The sequence below is a fragment of the Stegostoma tigrinum genome, chromosome 10 (assembly GCF_030684315.1).
Source record: "Stegostoma tigrinum isolate sSteTig4 chromosome 10, sSteTig4.hap1, whole genome shotgun sequence".
Classification (NCBI taxonomy): domain Eukaryota; kingdom Metazoa; phylum Chordata; class Chondrichthyes; order Orectolobiformes; family Stegostomatidae; genus Stegostoma; species Stegostoma tigrinum.
In genome coordinates, this window is record NC_081363.1 from 56,368,893 (window position 1) to 56,383,052 (window position 14,160).

The 14,160-nt window shown below is 37.1% G+C and overlaps 1 protein-coding gene across 11 annotated transcripts in view; it reads right to left on the reverse strand.

Moving 5' to 3' along the window:
• Positions 1-14,160, reverse strand: part of ralgapa1 (Ral GTPase activating protein catalytic subunit alpha 1) — a 324,614-nt gene that overhangs the window by 282,212 nt on the left and 28,242 nt on the right. For 9 of the 11 annotated variants that reach the window (XM_048537681.2, XM_059649187.1, XM_048537674.2 and 6 more), the window contains exon 3: positions 10,743-10,792. In XM_048537681.2, coding sequence (XP_048393638.1) covers positions 10,743-10,792 — 50 coding nt within the window. Of the gene's footprint in view, positions 1-9,662; positions 9,723-10,742; positions 10,795-14,160 lie in introns of those variants that run through there. The other 2 variants (XM_048537680.2, XM_059649188.1) reach the window with 2 other exon arrangements.

Here is a 14,160-nt window from a genome sequence, read left to right on the forward strand (position 1 = left end):
TGCAAGAGAGAGAATGTTACAGTTAGATGGCTATTCATCAGAACAGCAAAAAGCTAAAAATGTAATAGGTGAAAGGAAGAGGATGGCAAAACAAAAAAAAATGGAGGGTTATGATTTGGGAGAAGGCAGGAAAAATTAAATGACCAAATGGACTAGATATCAAAGTTGCATCTTGAGGAAAACGGCAGAATGACAACCTGATGCGATCTTAAAACAGAAGAACAAGAGACAAACAAGAGTGAAACTAAACATGTAAGAGAAAGGAAACAAAATGGAGGACAGTGATCATAGACTGAATATTGAGTCTGGGTGGCTGGGAAGTGACAAAACAAAAGACAAGTTGTTGTTTCTTAAGGTAACATTTAAACCACTGTTTTACCTGAAAAGTCTGTTTCAGGCCTTGGATGGTAAAAAAGCAGGTGTTTGATTTCCTGAACTTTTCATGGAAGTACCAAAGAAAAAGTTTATGATTAACCAGGCCGTGGGTTAGGGTATTTCAAGTGAATAATCCCTTAGAAATGTTTAAAGGGGAGAGGAGAGAAAGATATGTTTATGGTGGCATTATGCTGATAGGTGACAGAAACAGTAGAGGGATACCTATTTAACATGGAAGCTGGTGTGGTGGCAGCAGAACACAATGAGAACTCTGCCAGGGTTCTAGGAGAGTCGGATGGAGTGAGAACAGAGGAACAGGAAATGAGACAAACATGATAAGGGGTCCTGACAACAATGGCCAAGGGTCAGTGTTTCAAGAGTCCTTGATTAGGGGAGGCAGGGGGAGTGGGGGACAAAATGTGAAGAGCCAATGTGGAAGGGTGCATCATCAGACAGGTGTAGTAGAGAAAGGGATACTCGGAGAATGGAACTTAGTCTGTACATCAAACAGAAGTGTAACTGAAATAGCTGGAGTCAGAGGTTATAATAGGCTATAAACTAATTGTTACAAAATAAGTAATCAAGGAAAAGAAGACTCCAAAATGAAAAGAACAAAGAAGGATGGAAATTGCAAGTAAATTAAACGAAAATGTTTCTAGTTCACGCAGAAATAAAAGGGAGCCCAAATAGGGCTAAAACAGAGAATGTTTTTCAAATTCCATAAAAACACAGCTAATAACTAGGCCCCATGTGGGATCCCATACCAACACTGTTTAGTTGGAGGAAGTCAGTTAACTGAAGTGGAAATTATTCAATATGGGAAGAAGTTCAGTCAGATTGGTTGGGTCTCCATTGAAGGAATAACTAGTAAAAAGTGGAGCTGTGAAGACATTGGTATCCATCATGAAAATTTGTGTGTTAGAACCAGGAAACTTAAAATGTGTGTGGTTGGAAGGGGGAGAGTGATGTCTTGACAGAGTCATGGATGAAGGTGAAAAGAAACTTGTCACAAGCATTGAGCATGTCCACAACATTGTCAACAAACTGTGAATGAATCTGGTTCCTTTAGACTCTTCTTCAACTTGTATGATTCAAGTTAGAAGTGTTAAGCTTTTACTTAAACAGGGCACGTTAATTTATTACCAGCTATTGCTGAGGTTTCCATAAGAATAGAAAGGCAAAATTAACCAAAAAATTTACAAATACCAAGATTAAAGTAATACAAAAACAGGAATATTAAAACAAAGGTCCAGTTAGTCTCTGTGGTATACTATTGGGCCCTTTGCCCAAGTTGCTTCTTGCTCAAATGAAGACATTAACCCCCGAAATCAGAATTAAACATATGTGATTGCTTCTGTGGTTAAATAGCTGGAGGTTGCTTACAAAGACTCAATAAATAGACTAAGTTTTTAGAGAAAAAGAGATGGTATCACGCTCTTTGCTTATTCTGTGGATCTGGCACATGCAGATTTCCTGAACTCTTCAGCAGAGCTGCGGTTTATTTTAAACAAAACCTTTCAAACTGAAAACTCATCTTAAAAAGTCAAATGTTGAGAAATCAACATTTGACTTGTGACTGATCTACAATGCTGCCACCAATCCTCCTTTCTAATATTTTAAAATAAATCAAACAGCCCGATTAAACCAAAATTGGTTCAACAGACCATGAAGGGCACCGGAGGCAAGTCAGAATCACAAATATAACTCAGTCAAACAGTCTACCTAATTATCAGTAGCAGAGGATACATTGTATGATGAAAAGCGTGCAGTTTACATCTATATTGGTATCATGTTTAGAGTTGTAGCATATGGATGTTGATTACTTTTTTGTTTGAAACAAAAAATTGCTAAGTCTTTCTTGAATTGTGACCTAATCCAGTATGTATCAGGCAGCAGGTGACTGCAAAATATGTGAACTGCCAATGGAAGACTATTGATGCTGCAGGGTTTACAACAGGAAGTGTAAGTACTGAAGGCACCAGCTTGCTTATAGTTTAAAATAATCAAGGATCAATTTTAGCTAACAAACAAGAGACTGAAAGCTTTTAGGGTCAGTTTTTGAAGGAGACGTATTTTAAGTCAGAAGTATATACAGTTTATTTCCGAGAATGGAGTTCTAGGAAAGGTCATGGACAGTTATGGGAAAGTTTAGTTCCAATGATGTGAATGTTAAGCTTATGAAACTTCAAGACCAGGAGCATTTGAATGAACTCAGCAGATTATTAATGACAGAGAAGGTCCAAGCTTTCCCATGTCAAGAGTTTTGTGTAAGAAGTACTCACAGTTCACAGGATAAAACTGGGCAGAAGCAGTTAGGTTAAACCTAAAATTCTGGTATAGAAGAGAAATTTCTCAAAGTTTGAATTACTATTACAGGGATGGTGTTGGAGACTGGATGAGGCCAACTCTCATTGCGTACTTAATAATCTTTTGAAATATACTGTACATTAAGATAGCTTGGTCTGTTTTGATTTAATTTGGGTTTTCTTCTTTTATGTAACGAAGTTCTGTTTTATTATTAAAAGAAAATTTGCAGCCTTGCATGCTTACGTTTCAGTGAATGACCTCCACGCTAAATTTAAAAAGACCCATCAATCCAGATTTCATTCTGGGTTCTGAGTTGTTTAACAGTAACATCAGGTGGCAGCAAAATAAAGCTATCGACGTTTACTGAGAATAGCTCTTGCATACGGACAGATGAATCGAATGAGGCTATTCAGCTTGCTCCATGATTCATTTAGATCAGGGCTGATTCAACTGTAACCTCAAATCCAAATTCCCACCTACCCAGATAACCATTAACCCCTTGCTTAACAAGAATCTATATACCTATGCCTTAAAATAGTTAGAGATAATGGGAACTGCAGATGCTGGAGAATCCGAGATAACAAAGTGTGGAGCTGGAAGAACACAGCTGTGCTGTGTTCATCCAGCTCCACACTTTGTTAACTTAAAATAGTCAAGTCCTTTGCTTCCACAATCTTTCAGGAAGAGAATTCCTAAAACTGACAAAGCTCAGAGAAGAATTTGCCATGTCTGCTTCAAATGGATGATCCCTAATTTTAAAACAGTGAATCCTAATTACAGATTGTCCTATAAGTGGAAACCTCGCCACATCTATCCTATCAAAGCAGCTCTGGATCGTGTAGGTTTCTATCAAGTCACCTCTGAAGTTCAGTGGACACAAGCGTAGCCTGTTCAGTCTTTTCTCATAAGACAATCTGCACATTCCCGGTTTCTAGTAAACCTTCTCTAAACTGCTTCCAACACATTTAGAACCTTCCTTAAATAAGATGAACAATAATATACACAGCTTTCCAGATGGAGTGTCACCAGTATCAATATAACAGAGGTATTACCTCCCTAACTTTTGTAACCAATCCCCTGTGCACTAGATTATAAAATCATATTAGCTTGCCATATCTGCACACTAACAGTTCGCAGTTCATGCACAAGAACACTCAGACGTATTTGCATCTGGGAGTTTTGTAATATCACATCATTTAGATAATGTTACTTTTTACTCTTCCTGTTAAAGTGGACAATTTCACATTTTCTTACATTATACCTCACTTGCCGCATCTTTGACCACTCAATGAATGTATTAATATCTTTGTGTCCTCTTCACAACTTACTTTCCTATCTTTCTGGCATCAACAATTTTGGCAATCGTACCATCTCACCCTTCATCCAAATCATTTATAAACATTTCAGGGCCCAGCAGCGATCCATATGGCACACTACTCAACTTCCTGTCAACCTACAAGGCCCATTTATGCGTATTTCCTGCTTGTCGTATTAAAGATGTTTTTATGTAGCCAATTTGCACCTTATTTGAGCACTTTTGTTTCTTAACCCTAAACCTAAACCTAAGCCTAACCCTAATCCCAACTCATTGCCACAGCGTTGCAATAGGGAATCTTTTTCCATTCGCTCTGGCCTCCACCCTATCACAGATCTCCTTTTGTTCTCTGGTCTTCTTGCCCTCAATGTCCACTGGCTTTAAAAGTTTCACATGTCTACCTTTCGACAGTTCTGAAACTGTATGTTTTTCTTCATAGATGCTTCCTGGCCTTAGATTTTCCAGCATTTTCTGTATTTTTTTCAGAGTTCCAGCATCTACAGTATTTTGTTTGTGCATTTTTAAACTTTTCTTAGTTCGAATGAAAGATCATAGGCCTGAAACGTTAATTGTTTTTCACATTGTTGACACTGTCTCACCTATTTTCTGCTCCGATTCTGTGGAAGCATCATAGTAAATATCCAAGTTAGGACTGAAACACAAGTTTGGGAACAGCATACTCCTGATTAACCTGAAAAATTTGTGTTGGGTGTACCTGTATTATTAATATCCAGTTTAGATTTCAAAGTAAACAATGACAGATGCAAATGAAAAAGAAGAAATGTCATGCACCACAACATTAGCTATGGCTCAGATGGTAGCATTAATGCCAGTGTCAGAACATTCTGGGTTTAGATCTCATTATAGAGACTTTTGCTCAATGTTCAGTGCAAAACAAAGGCCACATGTTCTTTCATGCAGGCATAAAATTGGCACTATTTTTCCTCAGTGGCTTGGCCACTATGTCCCTCAACCAACAACACTCAAACAGACTATTTAGGCATTACTTCACTTACTATTACTGGACAATTCTGCAATTACAACATTACAGTGACTCCAATATTAAAGCTGGGTGTCCCAAGCCAGAGGTAACGAAAGGCACCATAAAAAGAAGTTCATTTTCCTCTTACACAAATAATTTATATGATTTGCCTCACTTCCAAGATCCTTTCCAGCAACAGATTGTTTCTTGCATATTAACATTTCTTGGACATTTGTACTGTTCAACTCTTACATTCTAATTTGTTGAGAACTTGAAATGTATTAGCGTAAATTTAAAGTAACTTTTATTAGTGCAGAACACAATGGCCCAAAGGTCTCTTCTGTACTGAATGATGCCATGAAACATCAGTGTCATGTATTATCATTACTTTTCAACTTACAACCTGTTTCCCTGAATCTTGTCATTTCCCTAATCTCCTATTTATCCATATCAACACAAAACAGCATCATGAAATGTGAGATAACAAAGTGTGAAGCTGGATGAACACAGCAGGCCAAGCAGCATCTCAGGAGCACAAAAACTGACAGTTCGGGCCTAGACCCTTCATCAGATGAAGGGTCTAGGCCCGAAACATCAGTTTTTCTGCTACTGAGATGGTGCTTGGCCTGCTGTGTTCATCCAGCTTCACACTCTGTTATCTTGGATTCTCCAGCATCTGCAGTTCCCCATTATCTCATGAAATGTGAAGCATTTTCTTCAGATTATTCTATATGTATATCCAAATTGCAAACTATGGCAGATTAAACTATCTATGGGTGACTTGTCCACATCCTCAAACTGTTTAAAATCCTAATTTAAAAACACAAAACTGAACAAATTGGACAATTTAATCAGGATGTTCAACTTGACTTCATATGACAGAAGAACATTGTATAATCAATGTTCCCATCAGTTTCCAGATTTCTAATTGCTGCTCCGAACAGATTTTGATACCTGACTTAAGCTTCAATTCAAAAGCTGATAATGTGAGGAAAGCTCTCTCTAAACCTTTCTGTCCAAAAATCAGGAAAAAAAATGTAATAACAAGAGTGAGCTGATGTTTGAAGGGATTTTGGAGTTTGAAAAGTACACTGTATTCACAGGACATCACTTAGAAATCAAAAACGTGATGTCTAACATTCAAATCTGAAAACAGAAAAGATACAGCCAACTGGCAATTCAATTTTGTAATTTAATCAGGGATTGGTTTGCAAGTTCATACTTAATGGGAAAAATTTACTGTGAACAGGCAGCATGCAGGAAAGAACTGTTTTGATGTTTTTAGATAACTCAAAAGTAAACTCTGTAAAAGTATATTTAAAAACACTTTTCAAAAAGTACGGCATTTAACAGAATCACCCTCTACATAACTGAATAATACTAATTCGCCAAAGTCTGCATCTTAGTTGAATGTAAACAAGTAAATACATTATTTTAGAAAGGAGTTTAATCTTAAAGCAAAATTCCTCTCAGAGTTTTCAAAGGACTACACCCAAGCCTCCAGCATAACTCAACTCTAAAGAGAGTTAGCATTCACTTATCAGACATCAATGATTGTATCATGGGCACTGCAACTGTGGCTGAATATCTGAGTTCATTTCTCAGTCAATCAAAATTCTGTTTTATTTATCAGATTACCTAATACTTTTAGCATTTTATTTTCGAAAGAAAAATGTGTAAGTAACTTTAGTGAAAAAAAAGTATTTCCTAAAACATTCAACAAAATTTGAAACATTGCACATTTATGTAACTATTAACAGAAGTTATTGGCACAATCCAGCAATTCCTCCCTGAAAATGAAACAACTATAAGTGAATTCAGATATTCCCCTTACACCCAAAGTAAAAGATATAGGTTCCAATAGAACCTTTCCCATCAAAAAAAGGTACATTCTGTAAATTTAAATGCAGATCATTCCTCAAATTCTTTGTGAAATAACAGCATATTTTTAACAATATTTTATTAACTCTTGCTACTTGCCTCCTACTCACTGCCTCTCCCACAGAGATTATGAGCAACTTGAGACTAAATCAGAAAGTTTAATCACAAAGATAACACACTAGTCAAGAGAAAATTGGTATTGGGCAAATAAGGTTGGGGAGTCGAATGTGGCAGATTCATTGAGCTTTGTTACCAGTATTGGAGAAAGTCAGGGTAATTCTTCACCTGAACCATGCTAAGGCTCAAGAATGTACTAGAATATAAGGCCAGAATTTGCAAGAAAATATAAAGGCAAATCTTAACACACTGTACCAGAAAGTATTCAAATCATAAGAATTGAGAGCATACTTCAAAACAGATATGAATGATCAGTAGCCATTTCAGAATTGGTTGTGGGCTGAAGCCTAGAACATTCAAGGGTATTTTACATTTCAGCAGGACAGAAGGCTAGGAAATGGTGTGGGGTATCTTTAAATTTGGAGTTACAGTAGTACGATGGTGAGAGATTACTTTAGCTTGGAGATCAAGGTGCAGAATGAGTTTAGGGAGAGGAAGAAATAGCAAAAATGTTACTTGTTGGGAGCAGCTTATAGGCTCACAACAGTAGCTACTCTGTATAACAGAATATACGTAAGAAATAATGGAACCAAGTGGGGAAAGGTAGCGCATTCATCACAGGTGATTTTAATTTTCAGATAGATTGTGCAAATCTATTTTGGCAAAAGAAGCCTTGCATGTGACATCAATGTTTTCAGGGCAATTTCAGGCTGTATGTTTTAGGGCCAACCTAGCAAAATGCAACGAGTCAGGATTAATGAATGACCTCAAAATAAAAGAATAATTAAACAACAGTGATCATTACACAACAAATTCCATAATCAGTCTGATTTGAGGAGAGAGTTTTAAACTTAAGTAAATGCATAAAGGTATGAAGACATATTGGCTCAAGCACACTGGATAAATAGGTTTAAAAAGGTAAGACAATAGAGAAGCAGAGACAGTCATTTAAAATACTTCACGACTATCAGCAAAGACATATTTCATTGGGAAGGAAAGTCTGTGAGAGGAATGTACCTTGCATGTTTAAATAAGGATATCAGTAATAGTATAAAATTTAAAGAAAAAGCATAATTAATGCAAAAATTGATGGAAGGTCAGATGAATTGACAGACTTTAGAAACCAGTAAAAAATGACTAAGAAAATTAAGTCAGAAGTCACATGACACCGGGTTATAGTCCAATAAATTTATTTGAAATCACAGGCTTTTGAAGCGCTGTTCTTTCAGCAGGTGAAGTGACGAAGCAGCAGCACTCCAAAAACTTATGTTTTCAAATAAGCTTGTTGGACTATAACTTGGTGTCACGTAACTTCTGGCTTTGTCCACCACAGTCCAACAATGGCACATCCATAATAGAACTACCGAAGAAAATAGGACTGAGGAATTAGTAACAGAAATTTTATAAATCCACCTTTATCAACTTATCCTGTCATACCCTCACAGTTTTGTCTGTTCAGGTTTAAGACTCTAGTTTCCTAATCAATTATATCATTTCCAAACAATATAAAATTTAGTCACATTGTGGTCACTATTCCCCAAAAGGTTCCTTCAGAGTATGATTATTAATTAGCCCTTTCATGTTACATAACATAGTTCATTTCAACACACTGCTGAAAAACCCAATTTTGTACACATCAAATTCTAATTCTTGACAGTATTAGTGCTGATCTGAGTCTGTGTAAATTAGAGATGCCCATTATTAAAAAATACCCATGTTACAGGTGTATCTAATTTCCTGACTTGTATTGTACCCACCAAGTACTGACCTCATCCCCTTTAATGAGTCCATTCTCATTTTCTCTTATGCCCTTCCTTCCTAAATTATAAACATTCTTAAATATTTAATTTTAGTCTTCGTCATTACTAATCATGTCCTGGTAATCAATGCCAATTAAATCAGACCCATTTATCACTATTTGAGCATTCAGATTATCAACATTGCTGCTTAGGCTTCAGATGCATTCACAAACGGTTCTCCCAGCTCTACCTTTTTCGCATTATTCCATGTTCTGTACCTCTTTGATGCTTGCCTTTATTTCTTCTGTATTTAAATGTTGCTTGTTACTTTTTTACTTCCTGTTAACAATTTTGCCCTCCAATGTGAGCTTCTACTCACCTTTCCATCCTTTGTCAATCTCGCTTAACCACCAATTCTCTAAAATGTTAGCACTGACCTTGCTAAGGTAAATCCTGTCTTATACAAATTCCAAAAACCCCAGAACTAGTATCATGTTTTAGAAATCTGATGGCCTCCCTCCTATACCAATTCTTCAACTATGTGTTCAAATCACTTAAGCCTCCCATTCCTGTTTTGCTGGCATGTAGTACTGGGGAAATTGATTTTGAGGTCCTGCTTTTTAATCTCTCGGTCCTGGCACTGGTGAGGCAACAAGCCACCCTACACTCACAACTATAGCTGCACAAATCCTGTCAGCTCCCTGACTAACAAATTCATCTTTGCCATTGCTCTACTACACTGCTTTCTCCACTCCTATGCAGCTAAGCAAATTTTGGCATCAGGGACTTGGTGCTGGCTCCTCTTCTCATCAGTTAACAGAAGCCCAGTTAGTGAACAAGATTGTCTCAAGGAATTCCTGCAGGTACCCAGTTCTCACACTGCATTCAAGTTCATCCTTTGTCTTCAAGCTCATTACCTTGGTTTTGAAGGGAGGCAGAGTGTTACCTGCATATCTGAAAAACTTATAGATGCATTGGGGGTGATCATCCATAATTCCCTTGATTCTGGAAAGATCCTGAAAAACCTCTTCTCTAGAGAGCAGAGAGGAAGAACATAAAGAAAAGATGAAGGGCTAGGGAGTAGGATGATGTGCCCCTGGTCCCCAGAAAAGTAACAAAAATGGTTGTGAGGAGGATGCCAAGAGTTTATAACGGCGTGTAATTAAGTTAATGTGTTTTAAGGTCTTTCAAACTGTGTTTTATACGTGGACAACTTGGGTTTTCTATTGGCTTTCAGTTTGTGTAATCAACTTCTGTTACATTGTTGAAAAAATCGTAGTTTCAGGACTGTGTTTCGTGACTAGCCACCACATTATCTAAAATAATGTTTGGTTTATCAAGCCAGATTGTCCAGTAGTACCATCAGCGGAGGTAACAAATGGAGTCGAGTATGGGTCACTCTCAGAAAACAAGAGTTTAAAGTTATAGCTCTGTATCACTTTTTCTTAAAAAACAAGGAAAACATCCCTCAAAAAACTTCCATCAATTTTGCTTGCAACTAAGACATATTCAACTTTGCATCTGGTGGAAAACATACAAATGGAGACCAAAGTAGACCTAAGCGAGTAAAAATAAAGACTTGAAATTACATGAGATATTCTTCAAAGGTAGTGCTAAGTTGAGTTGGAAGATACAGCTGAATGAAAAAAATGGGGTGCTATATAACATAATCACTACTTATCACGTCCACTGACTTCAATGACTGAATTAATTAAATTCTGTTCCATCAAATGAAGAGTGACAGGCTAAGGCGTCAAACAATAAACTGGAAGCAAAAATGAAACAAATACTTTTCAAGTAAAACAATGTCTTCACTTTTCTTGCCAATTCTCTGCCCTTGTTCCTTCAAACTTCCTGTCTTAATTGTGTTTTACCCTTTCAACAAATGTATATTTCAAGTACTCCTCTGGGTTATTTGATTTGTTGTTTTTCAAACAAAATAACAAAAAAGCTGGCCTCAAGATATTAGAGAAATTTTAGAGCGGTTAATAGAACATCAACAGCCAACGATATCTAGCATTCTTACCTCAAATATAAAAAGGATAGAATCCAATTCTTCCCTCTGTGATTTGTGGCCTGGAAGATAAAATACATTAAATTGATACCATATAATCTAAGATATTCCAACTGTACTTGTCCCTACAAGAAGTGAATTTCACAATACAAATTTCCTAAACAATTAATGAAAATCATTAAAGAATTGGATTGACATTTTAAGATTTTTACTGAATAAAAAACATTTTGGTTGTTAAGTTGCCTGCTAAATAAAGAAAGGTAATACATTTGAAATAGGTCTTACAACCTTTTTAGCTGCACACTGCATTCAAGTTGTTAGATAGCACTAATGAGAACAAATACAAATTTCCTCTCCGTTCTCCAGCAGACTCACCATGCGGCACTGGAGCACAATATGTAGTGTCCCAATCCACTTCCATCACCAAATCCACCTCAACAAGTACATGTTCCTAAATCTCCCAAAAAAGGTTCTGTCCTGTTACAAAACAGAAAGTCTGGAGAAACTCAGCAGGTCTGGCAGCATCTACGAAAGGGATAAAAAACTTCAAGAGGAGTGACCCTGCATCAGAATCAAAGTACTGAAAGTTTATCACTGCTTTTCTAGTTAGGACCATCTGAACTGTCAGACTTTATTTAGAGCAAAACAAGAGGAATATCAGATATGTCTGAAGGGACCTCCAGGCCCCATCAATGAACTAGGCTGGCAGATCAGTTTGATGATGGGTCACTGAAATCAAATCAGAGCCCCTTAACCACACTCGCTGTCTCCTGCCCACAAGTTAATATACTACTTCCAACACCAAGGGCTCATCTTATGACTTAACCTTTTGAGAGTTATCTTGTCAAATGCTTTCTGGAAGTCCAAATACAATACATCTACTGGCTCCCCTCTATCCACTCAGGTTGAGGCTTCCTTCAAGGACTCTAATAAATTAGTCAGTCACAATTTCACTTCCATGAAGCCACGGTGACTCTATTTGATGAGATTATGATTTTCCACATGTTCTACTGTTACTACTTGAATAATTGACTTTAACAACAGATGTAAGGCTGATTAGCCTATAGTTACCTGCTCTTGGACTCCCTTTATTTTTGAATAATGGTGCAACATTAATAGTTTTCAAATCTCCCAGTGCTTCTCCAAAACCCATGAATTTTTTGGAAAATTAAAACCAATTCAACCACTATCTCTGTAGCCATTTTTAGGATCCTAGGATGCAAGCCGTCTGAGCAAGGGAATGTAACTGCCTTTAACCTCATTGCTTTGTCTCAAAATCACTTCTTTAGTGATGGTACCCAATTTGCACCCCGTCCTCCAAGACCAACACCCCACTTAATGATAAGGGGATGTTCAAAGTATATTCAACCATAAAGACTGATGCAAAATATCTGTTAAACTCCTCAGCCATTTCCTTATCCCCCAAAAGTATCGCCCCAGGTTCATTTTCTACGAAATCTATGTTGACATTGACCTTGCTCCACTTTTTTATTTATTTAAAAGAAGTGAATGCTTCCAAGATTCTTAATGCTTCAGGTTGAGGAGAATTTTTAAAAATACAACCTTACTATAAACTATTGACAATATTCCTACTACCTTTCCAAACAAAAATCAAAATGTTAAAAAAGCATGACCACAGTGTTCTGGAAAAGGAATCAACATTATCAAAACAAAAAAAAAAAATCGCCAAATTGTGAACATTTCAACTATCTTACCACAAACACTACAGGTAACATTTGTATCCCAGCAGGACTGGCAGTATTTGTGGAGTGAAAGCAGAATTAACATTACGGGTCTAGTGACTCTTCTTGAGTTTTGAAGAAAGGTCACTGACCCTGAAAAGTTAACTCTGCTTTCTTTCCACAGATGCTGCGAGACTTGATGAGTTTTTCCAGCAATTTTTGATTTTGTTTCTGATTTCTAACACGAGCAATTCTTTGGTGTTTTGTAACATTTCACCAGTACACATCTTGTATCTGAAACATAAAACCATAAGAAGTAGGTGCAGAACCAGGACATTCAGCCCACTGATCCTGTTCTGCCATTCAATGAGATCACGGTTGAACTGGTAAACCTCAATTTCGCTTTCTTGGTTTACCCCATAACATTCTATTCTCTTTCTGACTAATAATCTGTCTTTCTATCTCAGACTTTTGAATATACTCATTGTCTCAGACTCTTGAATATGCTCATTGACACAGCCTCATCAACCCTCTGTGGTAAAGAATTCCATAGATATCGCTACGCTAAGTGAAGAAATTGCTCCTCATCTCGATCTCAAATGGACGAACCTTTACTCAGATCATGCCCTCTGGTTCTAGTGAGAAAACCTGGGCAAAGGGGAAAACAAACTCTCTACATCTACCTGTCAATTAGAATCTTGTATATTTCAATCAGGTCACCTCTGATTCTCTTAAACTCCAATGAGTACTGGCCCAACAGTGAGGTTGAAGCCACGTGGTCCGGAATGGCCGTACTGACAGATGAAATAAATGACACAGCGTCGAATAAGATAAGATTGGTAGGACAGTCAGGTTGAGGTTGTGTGGTCAGGAAAGGGCATCCAGACAGGAAAGTAAATGAACGGTGGAACTAAATGAACACCTTCCTTTGATCCTCATTCTTGGTGCTGCCAAGGCCAAAGCTCTTGGAGATCAAGTAAAGGGGTGAATTGAAACAACACACATAGACAAAATATAGGTTTTAGAGAGAGAATTGTGAAAAGCATAGATGCTTGAAAATGTTCAAAGATATTAATGCCTGGGAATCAGCAGAATTTTCTGATTTCTGCTAAGAATCTTGAATTACAAGGAGATAGAAGCAGTAAATGTGCTTCTTGCTGACAGCATAGTACAATTGATAGGAATAAAATAAATATCTACAAGTTGGATGCAGGATACAGTTTAAAGAAAGAAAGCTGCAGCATCTTGAAGTTTAGAAGTTAAGCATTTGTGTCAAAGTACTAGTAATTAAGAGTTAGCAATAATTTCTTTTGAAGAACGTAAAGATCAAAATAATCTTCAGGTGGAAAATACCATCACAGATATAGATAGTGACCATCCACATCTACAGGTGTGGAGGGGAGATGAAATAAGACGTTTGAAAACAAATTGTAATGTTGGGTATGGATTAGCACACAATGTGATACAACACTCATAGCAGGATAACATTGATTTAGTCATTAGGTAAGCTTTCAGGGTTTTATATGATCACATGATAGCGTGGAGTTGAATGTTGTACGTCATCTCAGAAGGAGGATATATACAGCATAAAAAAAATTAAGAAATTAGTGGAAGCTTCTGAACAACTGCTCAAGACAACAGCAATAAAATCAAAGCATGACAGAAGGGAACAGGTGATAGGGAGGCAATGGCCTAGTGGTATTATCACTGCACTGTTAATCTAGGGAGCTAGGAATGTTCCAGGGACC